We start from the raw sequence: 21,073 nt of genomic DNA on the forward strand, positions 1-21,073 counted from the left end.
ACGGTTGATGACTGACGCATGTTTTCCAGGGTATGACAACACCAGCCATGTACGGGTTCTGGGTAAAATGGGCCCCGGCGAGTGAGATGAGCAGCATTAGTTCATTCACCGTCACAGGTAGGCATGCGCAGATATCAGGATAAAGATGAAGTGGACTGAGACAGCTGAAGATACAATGAATATTTGAGTTACATGATTCGAATGTTTGAATACACAATAATTGCAACACTTTTAAATTTCACCCTAAAAGGTATTACATTATAACATCATTTACACTTTAGACCACAAATGTATTTTTCAGGCCAGTATATCGGCATCGTTGTCGGCATGGTGGCATCAGGGTTCTTGGCAGAGTCCGCGGCAGAGTGGCCCTGCTCGTTCTACGTCTACGGTAGGTTAACACTTCAATGGTTATGTTATTGGGTTGCGCCTAAAGTCCGTGAAACATGAAGTTCCAGTAAATGACATTTTTACAAAATTAAGGGTATGAAATTACTGTCATCCTGTTTCCCCCAGGCGGCCTTGGCGTGGCCTGGTCCCTGATGTGGTTTGCCTCTGTGTACCCGACTCCGGAGTTCGACCCGGGAGTGACGGAGCAGGAGTGGAAAGCCATCATGTCTCCTCCTCCTCCTCCTCCTCCTGCTCCAGCCAAGCCTGCGGTAAGTACATATACCTCACTGTGTATCACGCAATGGGGTTGTCGTGTGGTGTTCATCAGCTGTCATAATCAATGTCACTTTAATTTGGGATGTGTTAGACTAAGTTAAGTTCAAAGAATGAATGAATGGATCTGGATGAATAATCATACGACAATTATACAATAGCAGCTGTTACGGGTTGAAGTGGAGTATGATTTACAAAGCGTCAAAGGTTGATAAAGATTGACAATGCAATCTTCTATCTTATACAAATCGATCACGTGTGGTTTTATTTGAACACGAACAGGATGAAGAAGCGCCTCCTGCCGGACCGCAGCCAACTGCGAAGCCTACCGACTCGCCCTACAAGGCCATGCTGAAGAGCCCGGCGGCTCTGTCCATCTGGGTGTGTGAAGTGTGCGTAAAGTGGGTCGTGTATTTGATGCTGACATTCGCACCGCTGTACTACGTGCAAGCGCACGAGCAGCCGGTGTCTATGGTAAGTCTTCCTGTGCCACTATGTTACACCTAAAATAGTGACGCACAAACTTGGCGAAAATGTGTCTTTTATAAACCCTATAAATGACCATTATAAATGATCATTACAAAAGACCCATACTCATTAGCCACACCCGGACCCACAAGGACAACTGAAGTCATCGACAAGATAGACGAACATGATGATATTAGCGGTATTCAGGGTATAGTACATGTAGAGTCAGGAGGAAACAAGGAAGACAGAGAGAGGGCTTGCGAAGTTCTGGCTACTCGGGTTAACCCCATAGCCAGTCCGTTGGCGGCCAGAAAACTCACCAAGAGGTTGTACAAGACTGTGAAGAAAGCTTCAAAAGAGAAGAACATCAGAAAGGGCATCAGGGATGTACAGAAATTCATCAAGAAGGGAGAGAGGGGAATTGTACTGATTGCTGGGGACACAACACCCATAGAAGTGTACTGCCATCTCCCTGTTGTGTGTGAAGATGCCAAGATTCCATAGGATCTTGGAGAGGCAGCAGGGTCCAAGCGCCCAACCTGTTGTGTGCTGTTGAAGCCCAATGAAAGTTACCAGTCCAGCTATGACGAGTGCCTGACAGATGTGACAACCTTGCCTAGACCAATCTAATGCACAACTTCTTGGGGATGTGTTTTGTACCTGTAGTAGTGACAAGTCAACATTTCCAGTTTGATGGTCGTATTTGTTAGTCTGGTGGATAATATTAGATGTCAAACTATGATGCTTTTGTAATGTTAGTTTTTGGTGTCACTTTGCAAGACTTAAAAATACCATTTGACATTTATGATATAAACTTCATATTGAGAAAAGGTCATGACCATTATTTGTGAAAAAAGTGGTAAATGTCTTGTTTACCATAGTCATGAGTTGAAGTATTAAGACTATATCTTAACTCATGCAAGTCATTGTGTTCCTTATACCTTTTAGTAACAACATTTTCTATACTTTCCTGCAGAATAAAGTTGACTGTACGGACTGACTGTTGTTTTCCTGTCTCACTTTATACCTAACTTCACAAAGTACAAATCAGTGCAATAGATCAAACTCCCATTGTTTAGTTGAATTTCCCATTGAGTACAATGGAGAGAGAAACAAGGCAGGTTACAAGGTCAGGCTGACTCCACACAAAACTATTCATTGTATAGACTCAGAACTGCAGCTTATCTAAGGCTGCATCTCCTCACTTCAATTAAGTTCTGTGGGGAGCCAGCCTGATCTTGACCATGTGATGTGTCTTCATCTCGCATGGGACCAGTTTCTAACATACTAGTACCTTCCTTGAAGGAAAGAGGAATGGCCACTACAGTGAAACTCCAAATACATGTATGTTGATAGAGTTGTGCACAGGAGGGCGAAACATGCTTCCTCAGGACAAAAATCACTGAACCTAACAATATCAAGGAAGCCGTACTCAACATCTGAGAAAACAATAACAACGCAGCACACTCCCCCCCTGAGCATCTTACCCCAACAGAGGTGTTGCCCAGTGCATGTATCAGTATATTATCAAGATCAAGAGATATGTCCTGGCTTGTTTATACATATTAATAGAAACTTTATTCCCATTCAATTCTTCCTCCACCACATTGTGGAGATTTTTAGGTAAAAATCTGGACATAGAAGAACACAGATTCATTGAATTGTACCTTTATTTCTTAAGTATCTAAAAGTGGACAGTTTGAGTACATAAAATTAAGTAAACATTATTTGAAAGGGTAAAAACTAGTTATAGCAAGGAGGTTAAAACCTTCTTGGTTATACTAAAACAAAAGCAAGCACAATCACCAGAAATAGAAGCTATAAAGTAATGGGAATTATGGAAGTAATAGGTGAAAGTCATTCGAGTATGTGTATAGACAATAGATATATCTGTACAAACCCAGTAGCAGATTCATTTGCGTGTATGAATGTTTCAGTGGATTTCTGCTACATACCAGGTCTATCATAATATATTTGTACCGCATATGTTGCGCAGGAAAACTTACTTAAAAAGATGGAAAACCCTTAGATTAAGACAGGGAGCCCTTTAGTGTCTTACAAAACTAAATTTACCTTTCGTCTACAATAGTGCCAGAGTCAATATATACACATCTGTAGAAAATATCTTCATATCTCATATACGATATGTGTTGTTGTTTTCACTTCACCAGCCTGCCTTCAGTTGTTGGAATCATTTCTTGTGTGTTCTCGTCCTCAATCTCCTGGTCACGATGGAGTGTGCATCCTCCGCTGGCTCATTGATCCCTGTTGATACCAGCTACAAGAAGAAACAAAAAGTCATTAGTAAAAAAATTTAGTTCATGTTGTTTCAACATGAAAGACAATCTGGAGAGGCGCTATGCTCCCTGAAGCATGCGCTATGCTCCCTGAAGCATAAGATGCTGAGTGAGAGAGAGACTTTTGTCAACAACTTTGTTGGACGGCCTTGAACCTGCTGACAGATAGAATTACCCTACCATGGCTGGAGGACAAAGGCATTCTATTGTAAGTATTCAGGTAATCTTTTGATAAAGAATGTGCTGACTAATTACTAGTATTCTCGTCAGGCAACTAATGTTTAGTGCTGATGTGAGCATTGGTTCTTGACTTTAAGTTAATGTCTCTACCATATCCTAAAACTTTTGACCAACTAGTTAAGTGCCAGATGTTACATAATTAGCACCAAAGAATTAGATATGACACTTTCCCCCAGTGCAGAAGGCAGAATTCACAATTTGCCCCCTTCAAGATATTGTAGCTGGCTGAACCTGAGAGAAGAGAAGCAAAGATGAGACCAAAAGGTTCTACATGTATCGCTGCTCCTCTACATAACAGCAGCGCTTGAGCCACCATTGTTCCAATGAGAAGTGCAAGTCAACAACTAATTCACTTAGCTGCAAAAAACTACATACTGATCCTTACTTGATGGGGAGGGCACTCGAATGGTGCAGAGATGTCTGTCTTGTAAAGTTTCCGACGTTTCTTTTTCTCTGCGGGCCTGGGAGGGGACTCGGCAACAGGTGACTTGGTTGGAGATGCCAGTCCCACAGCAGCCTCCACTATCTTCTTAGCTGTGGGTCACAGAATTGGTAGACACAGTAAAAAACAAAGTAAGACAAAATCTCATGGTGTAGGTGTACACCTCTTCTCTTGAAATTCGGTACATGTATATGAAACCCAGCACTTATCTTCATGTAAACACTGACAGAACAGCTGACTTGCTCACCTGACTTGGCCACAGGGGAGTTGCTGACGTAGTCACCAATCCTGGACAGGGCTGTTCTCTTGCTCCCACGGAGTGAGCTGAGTGGCAACTGATCCTCTGGAGTTTCTGGTACATGTGACTCCGAAGGGGCTGAAATGACACCAACATAAATCTTGTTCTTATACCTAAGTTATAGAGTTCATAAGACTTTGAAGTTATCCCTGGCAGTGAATGTTAATAAAACAACTTTTATCCCAACTCTTGATTGATAACTTCTTAAACAAGATGTTGTTCCTTACTTGGTGATACAGGTTCCTGCTTTATAGATGTCTTGGGGACTTTCTTCCTACTGCGGGTCCTTGTGGCTGGGGTGTCAACCTTGGGGTCTTCATTCTCCTGTAAAAACACACAATATTCATCAGCAAACTTAACTAACAAGGAAACATATGGTAGTCAGATCTGATATTGATCTGTTTGTTCGTCCCTTGTTGTCAAAGATGACCAATGGCCTTGGCTCTTCACTGTCTCGGTCGATGTGTCCGGAGGTGGCTGATGAGGCCAATTTAGATCTAGAAATACCATGAATGAACGGGACACATAAATAGAGTCTTTCTGATTCTGCTGTATATACATTTGTATTTTGAAAAGGGGCTCATGTTACTGTAGTGGACACTTAGCATTGGTAAACCATAAAGAAAAAGGAATCAGACTTTTGTGATGAATAAGCAAGTAGGCATCAGAAAATATAAAAATGTGGATACCATATAAGAAATCTGTGAACTTAAGTATCCTTACCACCAGTTCTTCACTCTTCCTTTTCCTCCCCCTACGGCTCCCTGCAGCTCGTGTGGTTTTGGTCTTGCGCTTGGTGACCACAGGTGTGACATCCATCTCCAGATGGACGGACGGGAAGCGACGCTTTCGGTTCCCCTCCTCGTCAATAATCTCACTCTCGTCAAACACAATTGGCCCGTCTCCTTCCTCTGTAGCCTGTCAAATGAGGAAGAATTAAATGTGAACCAGTCAGTAGTGACACATGCAGATTGTCTTCAATGTTCTTTCCTTGCACTGTGCATACTTTGTGGCATGTAAAATTCCATACCTCCTCAGCAGGTTCTATATCCTCCTCCTCCTCCTCTTCCTCTTGTTTGATGCTGGTGCTTCCAGTACTGCTGCCACTTGGATGGTGACTCCTCTCCTCCTTGAAAGGTAAAAGCAAATCAACTTAATGTTGTGCATGTTTATGTTCTCAACTGTTATTTATTCCAGAGCCAAAGGAAATTCTGAAGGTATGACCTCATTTACTGAGAGTTAATGCTGAGGAAGTGAGAAGTCCATTGCCACTAATGTCTACGGTCTATGAACTGAAGTGTATGATCTATGAACCAACCGATTGTGCCCAGAGTTCCCTCTGCAGGTCCTGGTTGGACTTCTTCAGTTCATCAATGATCTTGTCCTTTGCCCTGACGGCCTTGTCCAGGTTATCCGACACCTTCTCCTTGGCTCGCTGCTCCTCTACCAACTGTGACAACAAGTACACTGTCATGTACTACATGTATGTTACAAGTGGGTAATACAGGGGCATTTTTAGAGCGTCGGGCAGAAAACAATCCTCTCTAAATCTTGGTTTGTCAGCCCTAGAAAAAAAGAGTAATAAACTGGGACAGGTGGTCTTGTCACATCTACCTGTTCCATCTTCTATGGAAAATCTAAATAAACAAGCAAAGGAGACAGGCATAGCAAAGATGACAGATTTCATTATAATCAAATTTTCACTTATCAACAAAATATGCAATTTCGAGATCTTCTTTGTCAGCAGATATGATACATCTCAGTATAAAGAAAATTCTAAGGCTTGAAGAAATCAACTGCTACAGACTGAGGAAGCACACCACTGCACTACAGAGCATCACACCAGGCCTCTACCTGTGCATATTCAGCAAGGTACTGCCCATACTCCTCTTGCAGCTTTTGTAAAGGCAAAAGCAAAGGTAATAAATGTTGGTATTCTACTATGAGTTATATCCTTCACAGTGATCTAGATTTGGGCATTATCCATCCAAGAGCAGATAAAAAATGATTTGTAAAAGTTCAATCTGACACTGAACTCTGTCCAGATGTCTTACTAATGTCAGCAAATGGAAAAAAAAAGAAACTGATCAGCACCTGTTTGCGGCAGGTGTCGAGCTCCCTGCGCAGCTGGTCCTCGCTGATCATGGCGGAGCGGGTGGTGCGTCTGCCGCGGCGGGTGGCCGGGCCGGAGGTCTGCTGCTTCAGCTGCTCCTCCAGGTGAGAGATGGTGGAGTAACACTCATCCAGCTGGCTCTGAAGGGCCGTCAGACGGTCACCAGACTCCTGGGTCTGGGGAAGACAAGGAAAAACGTTACGAGTTTTATTACTGGTAGTACTGGTAATCTAACAAGAAAATTAGTAAGGTTATACAGCCTTGTTTTCTTCAGTCAGAGGCTATCTTGATTAAAGGCCAGGAAAAGCTAAAAGTGAACATCTTTTCGGATGAAATTACTGACGAAAATCTCTCTGGCCCAAACTTACTACTGTCTGCTTCTTGATGTACTAGTATGCAAGGCCTTGACAGTTACAAAAATGTACATGTGCTTAATTGCAAGCCTAAGGAAAGATTGAACCCTGCACACTTGGTCTAGAGTAACCTAGTTATGATGCTCACCTCTTCCTTCTCAGCCTTTAATGTCTTGATCTCCTCCTCTGCATCTGCCAGGGACGCCTGGGTGGCCTTTTCCCTGGCGACCAGGGCCTTGAGTTGTTTCTCGAGCTCAGACACCAGCTGGTCCCTCTCACCCCTCCACTGGGACAGCTCCTCCTCCTTCTGCTGCTGGACTGTCTCCAGATCCTGCTGCAGCTGCCTGACTGTGTCCTCCAGGGCTTCCTGTGATACATGGCAGTCAAAATCAATCTAAGCCCTCTACTTCCAGTAGCAGCAATCATATTTACCTTCAATACACTTCTCTTACCAAGAGCTTTACAAATAGTTTTGTATGATATATTTTAGTGGTTAATTCTCATAAAATTCTGAGGTGAAATCTTTTATTTTCCATTCTAGTACTTTCACATTACCTTGTCAGTGTTGTCCTTTTCTCCATCCTCAAGTTCTTTTTTCAGCTGTTCCAACTCCTGTTTGGTCTCTGACAGCCACTGCTCAAGTGTCTACATGTGCAGAGAGAATGTATTGATACAATACCAGCCATAATGACATTAGAGACACAGCAGACTAAGTGGACAAATACAGATGTAGTTTGTAATTCTGGAATAGCTGTACATGTAATGCTTTGGCAGGATATGCAAGGTTTCACTGGCAGTATTTCAAATAAGTTTGACAATTACAGAATCAAGAGGTTGTACAAACAGCTCAAAATGCTTGATTGTCCCCTGAACTGCCAGAATAGTTTATACACCAAAACCGCATCTTGGTTGCAAGAATTGGATAGAAACAACACACATTTGCAATTGTTCAATAGATTTACAATTAGTCTAACATTTCATGATATTTACCTCCACTTCCTTCTTGCTGTCAACAAGAGCCACCTCCAGACGATCTTTCTCATTCTGCAGTGCTCCCTCCTCCCCCTTTGTGGAGTGGAGTGTCCGCTCTAGCTCCTGGACTCTTTCTGACAGGGTCTTCAACTATGGAGAAGGAAATTAAAAGATTAACAAATGAATCAGATGACCAAATACAATGATTTACCAGGTAATATTTACTGTTGGTGCTGTATCTTAGAAATTAGTCCTCTTAATTGACATTCATTTGCTTTTTAAATACTGTTAGCCCATGTACCGGTATGTGGCTTTTGTTGAGAAAACACAAAAGATGTTTCATCAAAGTAGGTGTTTCACAATACATTGCATATGAAGTCCTTCCCCACCTGTTCCTGCAGCCCATCTTTTTCCTCCTTCACACTCCCCAGTTCCTCCTGTGCTGACTTCCTGTCCGTGTCAGCCTGCTCATAGTTTAACTTCAGGTGTTCCAGGTTGCTGATGGTTCTCTTCAGTTCCCTCTTGTTCACATCAGACGACTCCAGGAGCTCCGAGTATTTCTTTTGCAAGTCTTCAAGTTCTGTATATCGAAGTGTCAAGAAGACTGTAAGTAATGGCCTGATTCGTTTAAATATATGTCCCCCCCCCTTCCTTATTTTGATTTAGAAGGCAAAACAAGGCTTTTATAGTGTTCTAACTTCACTGTTGGAACAAGTCTGTAGTACAGTAATCATGTAGTTGAAATACAGTACACAGTGTCATGATATTATTTTATGGCGGAGAGGTCACTGCGAAAATAAAACCACTGTGAAAGTTTCAAGCTTTACAGTGGCTTCATTACTGGTGAACTGGTTTCATGGAAGATGACTCACCGTCTGCAAATGTCTGGATCTCCTCCTGTTTGCTCTCCAGCACCTTGTCCTGGGTGGCCATGGTCGCCTCCTGCTCCTCCAGAGCCTGCTTCAGGGTGGAGATTACTGTCTCGTTACCCTGCACATCTGGGGGAAAAGGAACAAATCACATTTACACCAGCAAATCATCACTGATCATCTGAGTATTTTTGCTAAATGAACTTGAAATCGTACATTTCTGATAGGAAGTGTTTTGGGTTGTCATGACCTTCAAGTTTACCCCATTTTATGTGTCTAGCCTTTTGACTTGTCATACTGCCTCTCAATCTTCCCCACCAGTGTGCTGTCAACCTACTCTATCAGTATCTGGAAAAACAGACTTACAAATCACAGCTCAGCCAGACAAAACAATATCATACCAAACCATAGTTCCATACCAAAGTCGATGTATAATTGTAACATTTGTAGTACATAAAGGTAGATTGAATAATACACAAACCTGTGAAAGCAATCTCATATTTCTGCCTCTCATCCTCAGCCTTCCTCCTCTCCTGGTCAGCCTTCTCCATCAGCTCTTTGATGGTGGCAGACTTGGTCTTCAGACGCTTTTCCTTCGCCTCCAGGAGAGCTTCCAACTCTTCTACTTTCTTGGAGGCATCTTCTTTCTCCTTCTGCTTAATTATAGGAGAGTAGTGATCAGATCTTCCAAACACATGTATCTCATTTCTGAACATTTTCTACATGTTTAATCTTACTGCATCACAATAAGACACCTGGATAGTTTCACTTTATCTGTACCTTTGCAGCCTGTTGTTCCTCCTGAGCCAGCTTGGCTTGATCCACCTTCTCCTTCAGTTCCTGCTTCAGAGTGTTGAGGGAATCCTCCAGCCTGTCGATGGTGCTGTTCCTCTCCTCCTGCTGTGCCGTCATGGACTGCAAGGTGGCTCTCATGTCAACCTCCCGGGAACGGGTCTGTGCAGCAGGCAAAAAGTATAACATTATGACCACCAAATCCCTCTATACGTGCTTAAGACAAACACATGATCATACACTGCAGTACTTCCTTGGATCATGTACAACGTTTTAAAGTACATAGTGTACTTTGGCTAATCATGTTTCTGATACTCTTAAAATCAGATTTGTATGTTGACAAAGACTGAATTGAAACAGAAATTTACTGGGAGAGATATTTCTTACCTTCTCAAGGTCTTCTCTGACTGCCTTGTAGTCACTGACTGTTGATCTCACTATCTCCAGATCCTAAAACAAGAGGTAACACATCTTACACACTTACAAAAAATCAGATTGATGTACAATATTGAGATGGTCAATGCAACACAATCTTCCAGCACAGCATCAATGAACTAACAAACCTTCTCTAACATGGCAGCACGGTCTTCCTTCTCCTTCAGCTGTCCCTTCAGCCCCTCCACCTGTGTTTCCAGCTGCCTGGAGGTGCTTTCTGCATCGTGGAGGGCAGTCTTGTCAGCCTGGGTCTGATTCCACAACTTTGCAACCTGACCTTTCATCTGCAGGGCAAGAAATAAAGGTCAAGTATCAAAATATCCCAAAGTATCAGGCCCTTTCATTCAGTTGTCATTAAAGACACAATGTGATTGTGAAAGATGAGGAACAGAAATATTTAAGATTTAGAACAGTCAACATGACCATAACTGTACACTTGAAATGTTGTGACCTAATTTCCTGGGCCTACCTCATTCTCTGAAGCTTCCCTCTCCTTCAGCTGCTTGTTGACCTCAGACAGTTGATTCTGCAGCTGTGTTATTTCCTCCTGGTGGCTGCTGCAGGTGTTCTCATCCTGCTGGTGTAGCTATTTGGGAGTAGGCAACTCATGAATACTTTTAAAAATTATGGTATCATTTTTCATCAAAGACACATCTCCAGGTACAAAAAATGCTTTGGGACTTTTACTGTCACTCACATTACATCATTTTTACTTACAGTATTTGTAATTGTTTTAAAGCTGCTTTTAAAACAGCAGCCTGTGTGACTGTTCTGTAGGGTATGTATTGCTTTGTACCTTCTGCATCTCATCCAGCTTCTGAGTTAAGGAACCAACTTCACCCTCCTTCTCTCTCACGGCAGCCTCCTTGGAAGCGACATCCTCTCGCAATTCCTTAATTGCACTTTCTCTTTCGGTCATGAGGCTTGTAAGTTTATCAGCCTGTTCCTGGGACGAGGCCAGCAGCTTCTTGAGACTCCCTTCAGATTCCTTAAGCTCAGCAACATGGTTGTCTAAGTCTTTTATAGACTTCTCATTCGCAGCTACCTGCTCTTCTGCTGTCTTCAGATTCTCTCTTGCAGACTTCACATCTTTCTTGGCCAGATGCTCCCTTTTCTTGGCTTCTCCCAGCTGTTTTTCAGCTTCTTGTAACTTCTTCTCCAGCTCCAAGTTCTGTTTCTTGGTTTCCAGGTGGGAAGTATTGGCTTCTTTAAGAGCCTTTTCTAGCCTCTGCTTCTCCTTGTCTCCTTTTCTAGTTGACCCTACTATTGTTTTATTTGCTGTGTCCAGTTCTTCAACTTTGTGTTCTAATTCCAGTACCTTGGTCTTTGCAGCCTGGTGAGTCTTCACTTCTTCCTCAAGCTCTGACTTCAGTTCTTTCACTTCCTTGTTCAAGTTTTCCACAAAAGATTCATGGTCGCTCAGGGCCGTTTTGTAGTCTTCCATTGTCTTCTCATACTTGTCAGCTTTCTCCTTGTACTGGTCAGTTTCTGCTGTGGAATCTTTTGCAGCCTGCTCCAGTTCTAGAATCTTCTGCTTCAAGGAGTGCAAGTCTTCATCCTGCTTGGCCACCTTTTCTTTGTTGGAATCTGCACTTGAGGTTGCCTCTTTCAGACTGCCTTCCAATTCTTCAACTTTCTTTCTTAAAGACAGGACTTCTTCTTGCTTACTAGACAGTTCATCAGCTTTGACTTGACTAGATTCTGAAGCTGTTTGAGCCGCAATGAGACGTTCTTCCAGTTCGAAAACTTTTTGCTTTGAGGACTCAAGCTCTTCCTTTGATTTGACTAACTCTTCTGCCTGCTCTTGGTAGGAGTCTGCCTTTGTTCTTGCCTCCTTCAGAGAATCTTCCAGTTCGGACAATTTCTGACGTAAGAGTTGAATCTCCCCATCGTCTGCTGTAGAGGTGGCATTCAGCAGTAGAGTCTGGGACTGAATCTTTTCTACTAGTTCCTGGATCTCGTTCTGTTGTTTGTCTGCCTTGTTGATGGCTTCGTTTCTCTCTGATGACAGGAGAGACAGGTCTTGTTGTAGGGCTTCTATCTTTTGGTCCATCATGTCTGTGGGATATATGTTGGAGTATGAATATATACCTTGCCACTATGTATGTGATGAATGGAAATATGGACATTTCGTTCATACATTACTAGGTGTCATGGAAGACTAGCCTCAGGTGATGAAATCAAAAGGCAACCTGGTCAAAAAAATAAGAGTTACATTATTGGGAATTCAGGGTACTAGTAGTAGTATATTGTCGAAAAATACAAACTATGTTTACTGGTTACATGGAATTTGTCAGTGGAATCAAACCAGCAAGATGTCTTAGCAAGCTCCAGAAAAACACACAAAGATGAAATAAGCACAACTTGATCATTTTACATTGGCTTTAATTCTCTCAAGATTACAAGTTTGAATTCATTCACCAAATTAATATATAAGGCTTGAGGACTATTTTACTCATTCCTTTTAGAAGAATAGGTATATTAACAAACAAGATGTGCATGTAAAGCAGCGAGAGAGGATGCATAGGGAGCAATTCGAATTGTACCTCAAGACATCTTGCTGATCTGCACTTACCACCACACAAAGATCCCATATTTTCTCAATGGAGTGTTAGTGCAAGCTCAAAGATGTCACACCAAAACAGCTATTAGTATGTTAGTTGTTTGGGACAGTTCTAAAGCAGAGCCAGTGGTCAGAAATACCACAAAGAAGGGGCCTCATTCCCATATTGTTAGAGAAGTAGACCAATGTTATTTCAAAAAAACCTTATCAAGATACAGTATTTGCTAACTTGCCTGGAATGTACTATGTATTGCACTGAACTAATGGCAGTGAAGAAGCAATGTGCACCTTATACATACAAGCACTAACTGTTATAATATTGTATAGACAAGCATTTTGAATTTTGTATATACTTCTGCAACAATTTCTCTGACTTATGACTATAAACAGAACTTCAGATTCTAATTAAATGAGCAGCTACTCTTTTATAGTAAAAAAACTTCTGAAGTACAATGATCCTCAATTCTAGCTAGACAAATATAACAAGTGAAATATATATATATATCTGAGTGCAGCTGCTGAACACATAAATACATGTAAGCCCATAAAAGTTTGCTTCTTATAGTCATACTATAGCCTGACTGACAACACAGTTACTTGTACCTGCCTGTATACGTCCTGTTTGAGCGCAGGTTGTACTTAAAGCTTGGTGTGTACATGTAGTTCTGGTTACGAGGATACCTGCCCCGTATGGGAGACGTAGTCTTACACCCCCCGAATGGTTTGTACACCACCCCCGGGCTCCTAACATGTCTGTTCAACTCTGTGAGCTTACTACGTGGTGGCGTACAGAAGGGCAAGAGTGGCGACATTTTACTTGACAGTGGCCCATGTAAATTTGCTTTAACTGGTTTGTAACCACTTGTGGTGGAGCCTTCATTAGGAGAAGGGGAGGCTTGGGACTCAGGAGCAACATTTTCTGACTGATCTTGCTCAGTGCTAGAAGAAATTTGGGAGGGTAAAGAAGAGGGTGAACCTTTCTGGTCTTGGATTTGCTTAGCAAGGTCAGCGATCTTCTCTTCCTTCTCAGCAATAGTGGCCTTGGTCTGGTCTGCCAAGGTACGGAGTTCCTCAACAAGCTGCTGCAGGTCTGTGATGGTTGTATTCTGGATGAGGACAGGACAGAGTGTTAAGTATCTTCAAGTGAAACTATGACAGCATAATGAGAGAAAACTGTTCATGCACACATGCACATTTTGTTCTGAAGGTATATCTACCTGTGACTTCATCTTCTCTTCATCCTCAGTAATAGCAGCCTTCAGTTTCTCGATTTCGTCATTCTTCTCAAAGAAAGTCTCCCCTGCTTCCTTCAGTGTTTCCTAGAGTTAAACAGCAATGAAAAAGGTATGTCAACAAGATGGTGACAATATCACTCCATGTTTTAACAACTTCATACTCAGTCATACACTTCATTCTTGCATTGTAAGGATTGAAAATGGGCACAAATCTGTAGGATATAACTTTTGTGGGTTCTGACCTGGAGATCAGCTATCTCCTTCTCTTGTGCCTTGATTGTTTTCTGGGCCTCACTCAGCTCTGTCTGCAGGTGGGTGTCTACTGAACTGTTGGATGCCCCCTGGAGAGGGAAAAATGACAAGTTCAGAAATTGAAAAGTGAAAACTGTATGACAAGACATTTGATTTATTAATGGCATTTTTTCCTTGACATGCATTTACAGGATAAGTTATGTGTACCAATTCAAGGTTGGAAAGGCATGTATACCTGTTGCAGTTCAGACTTTTCTGCCTTGAGCTGGGTCATCTCCTTCTTGTGCTGGTCATCACGGCGCTGGAGTTCCAGACGTTTGAAATCGAGGTTGTCGTTTGCAATCTTCAGGTTTTCACTCAGAGAGGTCACTTGGATTGTCAGGTCCTTGATCTGTTCATCTCTTTCCTGTTACAACAATGGTGCGGTGGTTGAGGTAGAGTACTGAGTAAGAAACTTTCTAAGCAATGAACCATCAAACCAATGCCTTAGATATTGCTCAAAGGATTAAGCATTTGTTGAGGGCCCATCTGGCTTAGATTAGGTTGTACAGCCCACCTACACATTTATGGAAACTTAACTTGAGAGAATGTCTCCTATACCTTGACCTTGACCTGCTCTGCATGTAGTAGAACACTGGAGACCCACTCCTCCTCCTCGTCCTGTACCCTGTCCACCCGGGCCCGCTTGCGTGACTTCTTGATGCTCTGGCTGTACATCTCAATCCTCTTCTCCCACTTCTCCTCAATGTTCTGCTGCTGTTGTTGTAGGCGCTCACTGGTGGAAATATTAAGAATTAGATTTCCTTTCCAACCTTAATGTAACAATATAAAACTGAACTAACGTAACATGAGCTGAGGCAAATAAGATTCATATAACCAAATTTCAACCTTACAAACCCACAGAGAGTCAGTGACCGAGAGAGAATGATCAATAGGTTAGTACCTAAGTCTATAACAGTGTGCTGTGCTAATAACGTTAAATGTGAAAATCACTTCTGAAAGTCACAGACAGTCTTAAAAAGTCACACCGCTATGTTGGATTTATGCAGGCAGCCCACACATATAGTCAATATGGAGTAATCATGACTGGTGGTTATGGAAAAATAGAGCCTTCTCATTGCTCAACATCATTTGGCTATGTGATATCATAATGACAAATAACTATCATCTGACCTGTAGTCATTCTCTATCTCCACCAGAGACTTGGCCATCTCCTCACAAACCTCCTCCCTGATGCGCACCTCCATCAGAACCTTCTCCTTCCTCTCCTCTATCAGCTCCTGCTGGAGCTTCTCCACCAGAGAGGCCAGGTCCTGAACAAGTGGGGTGGGGAAAAGCACAATCAGATTTTCTTATGAAAGGCTGATACAAATGTTTGGTCATGAAGTTGCTAGAAGCTGCTTTATTGGTCAGAACCCTCATCAGTGTGTACTAAAAGAAAAAGAGCCCTCCAGAAACTCTTGTTATGGACAGGTTGTTGGTAGATATATAGATTACCACAATTAATAAAATCTTTGAGACTAATATCTTCAGTGGTCCTAAGAAGGAAACTCTTTGCCATTACTGGCATTAGCATGCAGCAGTGCAATACGTCACTACCCAAGCCATGCACAGCAAGATCTTCAGCAAAAGAATAAATGTTATGGGAAAGACCTGTGCTTGTGGGGAAGTTAACACAGTAGATAAAGTAGGAATGTTTTGAGCCCCAGTAACTATTTTGAGCAGCTACTTCACTGCAGTGTGCCCAGCTAACCAAGTCTTGTCTTACAGTTAAGTTGCGCTTGGACTTCGTCTTAGAAGTGCTTCCAGATCCTGGTGCAGATTCCATAAAGGAGTCTTTGAACTTCCGCAAACGGCTAATAATAGCCTGACCAGAGGAGACAGTGCCATCATAAACAACTGTTTACTGGATTCCGTGTTACATTATCTATTTTTGTACACATTTATAACAGAAATTTTTTGGGCATTGGAAGGTTCAAAACTACAGTGTAATGGCAATACTGCAGACACTAGAAATCCAATTATTGATACAAGTGTAGGCAGCATGCAACATTAAAAGACCAGTCTGAGATTTTTTGATGGTTTGATGATCATTCTCAGTAGATGAGGGTGAGTAGAGGCATAAAAATTTTGGCCCTGGCACTAGGTAAGGTATAAAATAATTTTCTTACCGTGTATGTAGTCTCTGCGTCATCATCATCATCTTCTTCTTCCTCCTCCTCTTCAATGACATCCTGCTCGACCATAGTGGATGGTCGGACGGCGTTAGACGCCCAACCAACAGTGGAACGACTTTTGGGTGTGGCAGAGTTGTTGAGTGCCAGAGACACGTTGCGAGGCGGTGCTGGGCGCGGGAAAGACGTGTTCCACCGATCCACCTTGGAGATTCTGGTTACAATCTGAAAATCAGAACCAAGTATCAAAAAATGTAGCAAAATGTCTTCTTTCAGAGAGATGGCATCATCTACTCATTTAAAGTACACTCTACTGATTGCTAATATTGACTTTCTCCAACAAGTAACAACTGAATACATGTACCTGCTTAGCAACTGCTGAGAACTTGAGGACATGGTATGTCTCGTCAAACATGGAGGCGCACTTGTTGACATTCACAATCATGCCAGCCTTGCCGTGCCCCAGGAAAAAACTCTGGAACAGCCGCGTCAGCTTGCTCTCACGGAACGGAATGATCTTCGGGTTATCCCTGTAAAAAAATAGAACTATTGTTGTAACTTTAATGTTGTAACAAGGAATGGATACTGCTATTGAGTTGAGTTACAGAGATTTAAAATTCTTAACTAGACACACCATTGGAAATGAAACACAAATAGAAGAGAAACTTATCCTTGCTTTAGTCTACAGACTCACAATATGTAATAGTTTTTCTACCATTTTGTGGACAGAATCAACCTTCTTTCGTATAGAACTATTCCGTAGGTACACACACCTGTGATGCTGGTTCCACCTCAGGTTCTTGATACACTTGCCAAGGGTCAGGATGGAGGTGTTGATGTTCCCTGCCTCTCTCAGTCGATCCCCAGTGCTTTGGGTTTTTGTGTAGCGCTCAGATCCAGCCAGGTCACAGAAGGACAACCTTCCAGGAAAAATAGAACTTCAGCTCACCAAATGTACTGGTTCAAAAAGTCAAATTATATACATGCCAAAACTGTCACTTCATAGTCATAGAGGGACTGGTCACTTACATGCTCATCCTGGCAACGTGTGGGTCATCAACATCCACAACTCTCAGGATCTTGATACTGAAGATACAATGGCTGAAATACAACAGAAAACATACCACTTCACAACAGAGGCAAACTTGGTGCCTTAGACTTAGGGATGGGATATCATCAATCATTAGATGGCAATGAAAAAAATCAAGATGATGTTACCAGTAAGTCTAAAAATGGTTTATAGCATATGGATCTAAAGACAGTTTGGATAAGCTGTTTACCTCCTGCTGGAGCAGTGGTTCATCTTGGTGGCAGCGATGTGAAGGTTTTTCTGCCCGATGGTCAGGATCTTGTACGCCTCGTCTGCACTGGTCACCATGATCTCTCTCAGACCTGGAAAACATGCAGGTTTCTTAGGACCACTCAACAAGCTTTCTTATCAATTCATGTCCTCGAACTAGACAGTTATGGCAACATATAGAACAGAATGCAAGAAAACCTGTATTTCCAATGACGGTTATTTAGATCAGCACTCATAGTCATACCTATATATGATACTCCATAGGAACAATAGTAACAAAAAAGGACTTTGAATATTTACACATATTTCACTACGGACTAGATTATGGCAACATAATGATGATCTGCTTGGTTCCAAATCTAACCACAAACCTTTTATGTATATACTGCCGTGCTTGTCCTCAGACAGTTTCAAAGTCGGCCTGCGCTTGTTCTTTCCCTGTGGATAGGCTTCTAGCAGGTCATAGATGTACTCATTGTAGATCTCAGCGAAAGAGACCCAGATGGAAAACTTGACAGGCCCCTGGGCATCCACACTGACAGATGTCTCATCTGCCACACGAGACTCCACCTCTGCAAGGACATCAATTCCTGACAACACCAAGCATAGAGAAGGGGGAGGGGAGGGGGTGGACACGGGACAGAGAGGAGGGTGGGAGACAACATTTGTCTGTTAGCATGCATTATCTTACGAGGCAGTTACATAAATGTTATGTTGTGACATATAGTGAACTTATGAATTACCCAAAGTGTTGCTACATTGGGAGAATATGTACTTGTGCCTTGTTGGCCTTTAGATTAAAAGGTGAAATGGACGTACAAGATACAAGATAAATGGACGTAAAAGAACACGTAACTGACATCACGAAGACAGTGAAGAGGCAGTGTACATTGGGTGTTTTATACATGTATCATACAGACACGTAAACAAACACACAGGGAACATGTTTTGAAGTATGGACATTTTAGAAACAAGACAAATACTGTAGTGACATGCCTCAAACCTTTATCTTATAAGCAAAAAATTTTGTTATTCAAAAAAATTCACCACATCAAATTAAGCTCAAGGTCAGTAGTCAGCTGGCATAAGAAAATCAAATTGCTTGAAAGTTGTCTTCAAGCTTGCAATGAAAGCGTGCTGAAGTGCCCTACCATCAGCGTCCTCCATAGTGTCAGACTTCTGTGAGGACTGGCTGCACAAGGAGTCTTCTGTCATGGCTGACATCTTGGAGACATTGGTCAAGTCTGCTCCGCTGGCTCCCTCTAGTGGCTCCTGAACAAACACCCATTATCTAAATTAGATATTCTTAGATTATCTAAATACTGCAAGGAAAAGTACTTTTACAAACATTTTACAAATGTGTATAAAACTTTTATTTCCATCCATGTTTCTGATACCATGACCATGCAGGACAGTGTTGTGAACAGTCACCTGTTTCTCTGCCATCTTCAGCACGGCTGCCTTGATGGCCTCTTGCTGACGCACACCTCTCTCGTCAAGCTTGACAACGTCAGAGAAGCATCTTGGCTTCAGGCTCATGCCCCCCTCCCACTTCTTCTCGGCTATACTGTTGAAGACCACATCCAGGGTACGGGGAAGGATGCCACCATCTTTGGAACTTCCTATGGAAAACATGTTAAAAGTACATCCTCTTAGACCTAACAAAATGACCACAACAATGGCATCAACTGCCCAAAAGTACTTGTTTGGTGTTCTCCAACAGAGTATGGGAGCAAGTGGAATGGAAATGGTTGACAGCACAGATTGGTGTGCACAGATCTCCTACCTTGTATGGTGTAAGTCTTGCCAGAGTTGGTGACCCCGTATGTAAACACCAGGCAGTTCTGTCCACCCACAAAGTCCTTCACCATACCCAGCATGGAGTTATCGAAGAAGTCCTTCTGGCAGGTGCCCTCGTTGAAGATACGAGAGAAGCTGAACTTGTGCATGATGTCACCAAACCCCCTGGTGCTGCTCTTGTACATGAAGGAATCCTTGGGGGCCATGGTGACCAAGGTGTTCTCATTATCTATGTGCATACAGCCCTGAAAGGAAAACAAACATGTCCATCACACAATTGTTTACACTAGCACATCATGATAATTGATAGATAGAAAAAAAAACTTTATGACAATAATTTAAAGATGATGTACTGTGTTCTTCAGCTTAGTGTAGTTGTTGAAGCCTCCTGAGCCTAAAGTTCTTAATTTCTTTCTACAGTGTCTTCTTCAACCTTAGCCATCTTTGTGGGTCTTAGATTTATCTTTCCATCAAGATTGGAGATAAAATACCCCCCCCTCAAGGAATGAATCAATGAAACCTAAAATTTGAATATCTTCACTTGATTCTATCTACACTTTTAAAGTCAAATGCCTACAGTTTGAAGTCACAGCTTATGTGTGATTAAGGTGACAGAATGAGCTACTCCACTAGACCTGTTCTTCTCCATGTTCCTTCTCGTCCTCTGCCAGTGGCCTGATCCGGAGGTAAACCTTCATGTGCTCAGTGCCATGGTCGATGCTGCTGCGCCCAGTCTGCACTTTGGCAGGTGTTGCAAAATCGGACAGGAGATCCTGAGGAAAAAGATGATTGGATCAGTTATGTTAGTAAGTTATTGTCTGTTACTGATGTCCTCTGGACCTCTTACATAGTATTTCTTACAAACAGAAGCTTGCCATCAGTTTGGTACATGTATTAAACTATGTGTGTGCAGCAGTGCTCCACTGCGGTACATTTTTTATGAATACAATTGCAGTGATCAACATTGAAAAAAGCAGGTAATGATATTTTTACAGGCTGTTGATTCCATAAAAATACCTTGCGGATGATTTCGTCAGAAACTGTGTCTTCAAGACCAGGATCTTCCAACATGTCCTCCTCCCCATCAGACAGTGGGATGTCCTGGGTGTCCTGATCCGACATGGTGCTGTACTAGTGTTGATACCTGTGCCAACAAAAATACCTCCAATGAAGTGGAACAACATTGATTTGTACCACGCCAAATCATGGAATGTCAAAGTGACAGATGAATAATTTTGCATGGCTGGATCTGTTTAAAACCTACAACATTTTTGGAAAGAGATGTCCAGGAAGATAGACCTTTATCCAAGCTCCTTGCTTTATCCATCCATACTTTGCAGAGAAAAAAATTCGTGATTTTTGACCGCCTCACCAATATTTTCCTGTCTAAACGCACTACAACCATCGGTCATCTTTCCGTTCACACATATTTTCATAAACCTGTACGTTTTGACTCCCAAGGAGCGCTACCTAGCTGTAAGATCCAGTAATATTTTTACCAGGCACAGATGGCAAGATGGTCGCCATTTTTGGACAAAATTTATGTCCAGGAATCTTTGACAACTCACACTTGCTTCAACAAGGCCATAGTATAACTCAAAAGCCCCTTACCTTATCTCTGTGCTCATAAACCTCTCATAACACGATAAAAATATGGAATTTTCCACGAGAAACTGAAAATCAAGACGTCTTTCGCGCCTCTCGGTTGAACACAACTGTAGCACTTTTGTACTTCAGCGCCGCAAGTTACCTATTTCAAAATTGGCCAATCAAATCCTTTCAAATAGAATCTGTTCGGACAGTACTA

The 21,073-nt window shown here is 42.2% G+C and overlaps 2 protein-coding genes across 4 annotated transcripts in view; one reads left to right on the forward strand and one right to left on the reverse strand.

The window, feature by feature from the left end:
- LOC109463228 (H/ACA ribonucleoprotein complex subunit 2-like protein) overlaps positions 1–2,132 on the forward strand; it is an 8,200-nt gene extending 6,068 nt beyond the window's left edge. Inside the window, exon 5 of the mRNA XM_019759965.1 lies at positions 1,636–2,132. Coding sequence (XP_019615524.1) covers positions 1,636–1,761 — 126 coding nt within the window. The 3' untranslated portion in view covers positions 1,762–2,132. The remainder of the gene's footprint in view (positions 1–1,635) is intronic.
- Positions 2,133–2,788: 656 nt separating this feature from the next.
- On the reverse strand, positions 2,789–21,030 carry LOC109463215 (kinesin-like protein KIF20B). Of its 3 annotated transcripts, none has more exons than XM_019759943.1 (38): positions 20,878–21,030; positions 20,284–20,410; positions 19,902–20,039; positions 19,253–19,511; positions 18,898–19,088; positions 18,618–18,738; positions 17,838–18,038; positions 17,447–17,558; positions 17,196–17,267; positions 16,940–17,086; positions 16,531–16,696; positions 16,164–16,391; positions 15,166–15,305; positions 14,593–14,767; positions 14,228–14,398; positions 13,983–14,081; positions 13,723–13,824; positions 13,482–13,611; positions 10,739–12,000; positions 10,412–10,528; positions 10,071–10,226; positions 9,895–9,957; positions 9,496–9,669; positions 9,197–9,368; positions 8,719–8,844; positions 8,236–8,426; positions 7,865–7,996; positions 7,430–7,519; positions 7,023–7,241; positions 6,503–6,697; positions 6,263–6,304; positions 5,727–5,858; positions 5,439–5,537; positions 5,132–5,326; positions 4,636–4,732; positions 4,358–4,486; positions 4,054–4,202; positions 2,789–3,409 (listed from the first exon to the last, which is right to left on the reverse strand). In XM_019759943.1, the coding sequence occupies exons 2-38, from the start codon at positions 20,386–20,388 to the stop codon at positions 3,323–3,325; spliced, it is 6,384 nt and encodes a 2,127-aa protein (XP_019615502.1). In that variant the 5' UTR covers positions 20,389–20,410; positions 20,878–21,030; the 3' UTR covers positions 2,789–3,322. The 3 variants fall into 3 exon arrangements, with proteins under 3 accessions (XP_019615502.1, XP_019615501.1, XP_019615503.1); XM_019759942.1 differs by having other exon boundaries at positions 17,838–18,056; XM_019759944.1 differs by lacking the exon at positions 6,263–6,304 and having other exon boundaries at positions 2,790–3,409; positions 17,838–18,056.
- Between the last annotated feature and the right edge of the window lie 43 nt (positions 21,031–21,073).

Source organism: Branchiostoma belcheri, unplaced genomic scaffold (genome assembly GCF_001625305.1).
Source record: "Branchiostoma belcheri isolate BF01 breed outbred unplaced genomic scaffold, Haploidv18h27 scaffold123, whole genome shotgun sequence".
NCBI classification, from domain to species: Eukaryota; Metazoa; Chordata; class Leptocardii; order Amphioxiformes; family Branchiostomatidae; genus Branchiostoma; species Branchiostoma belcheri.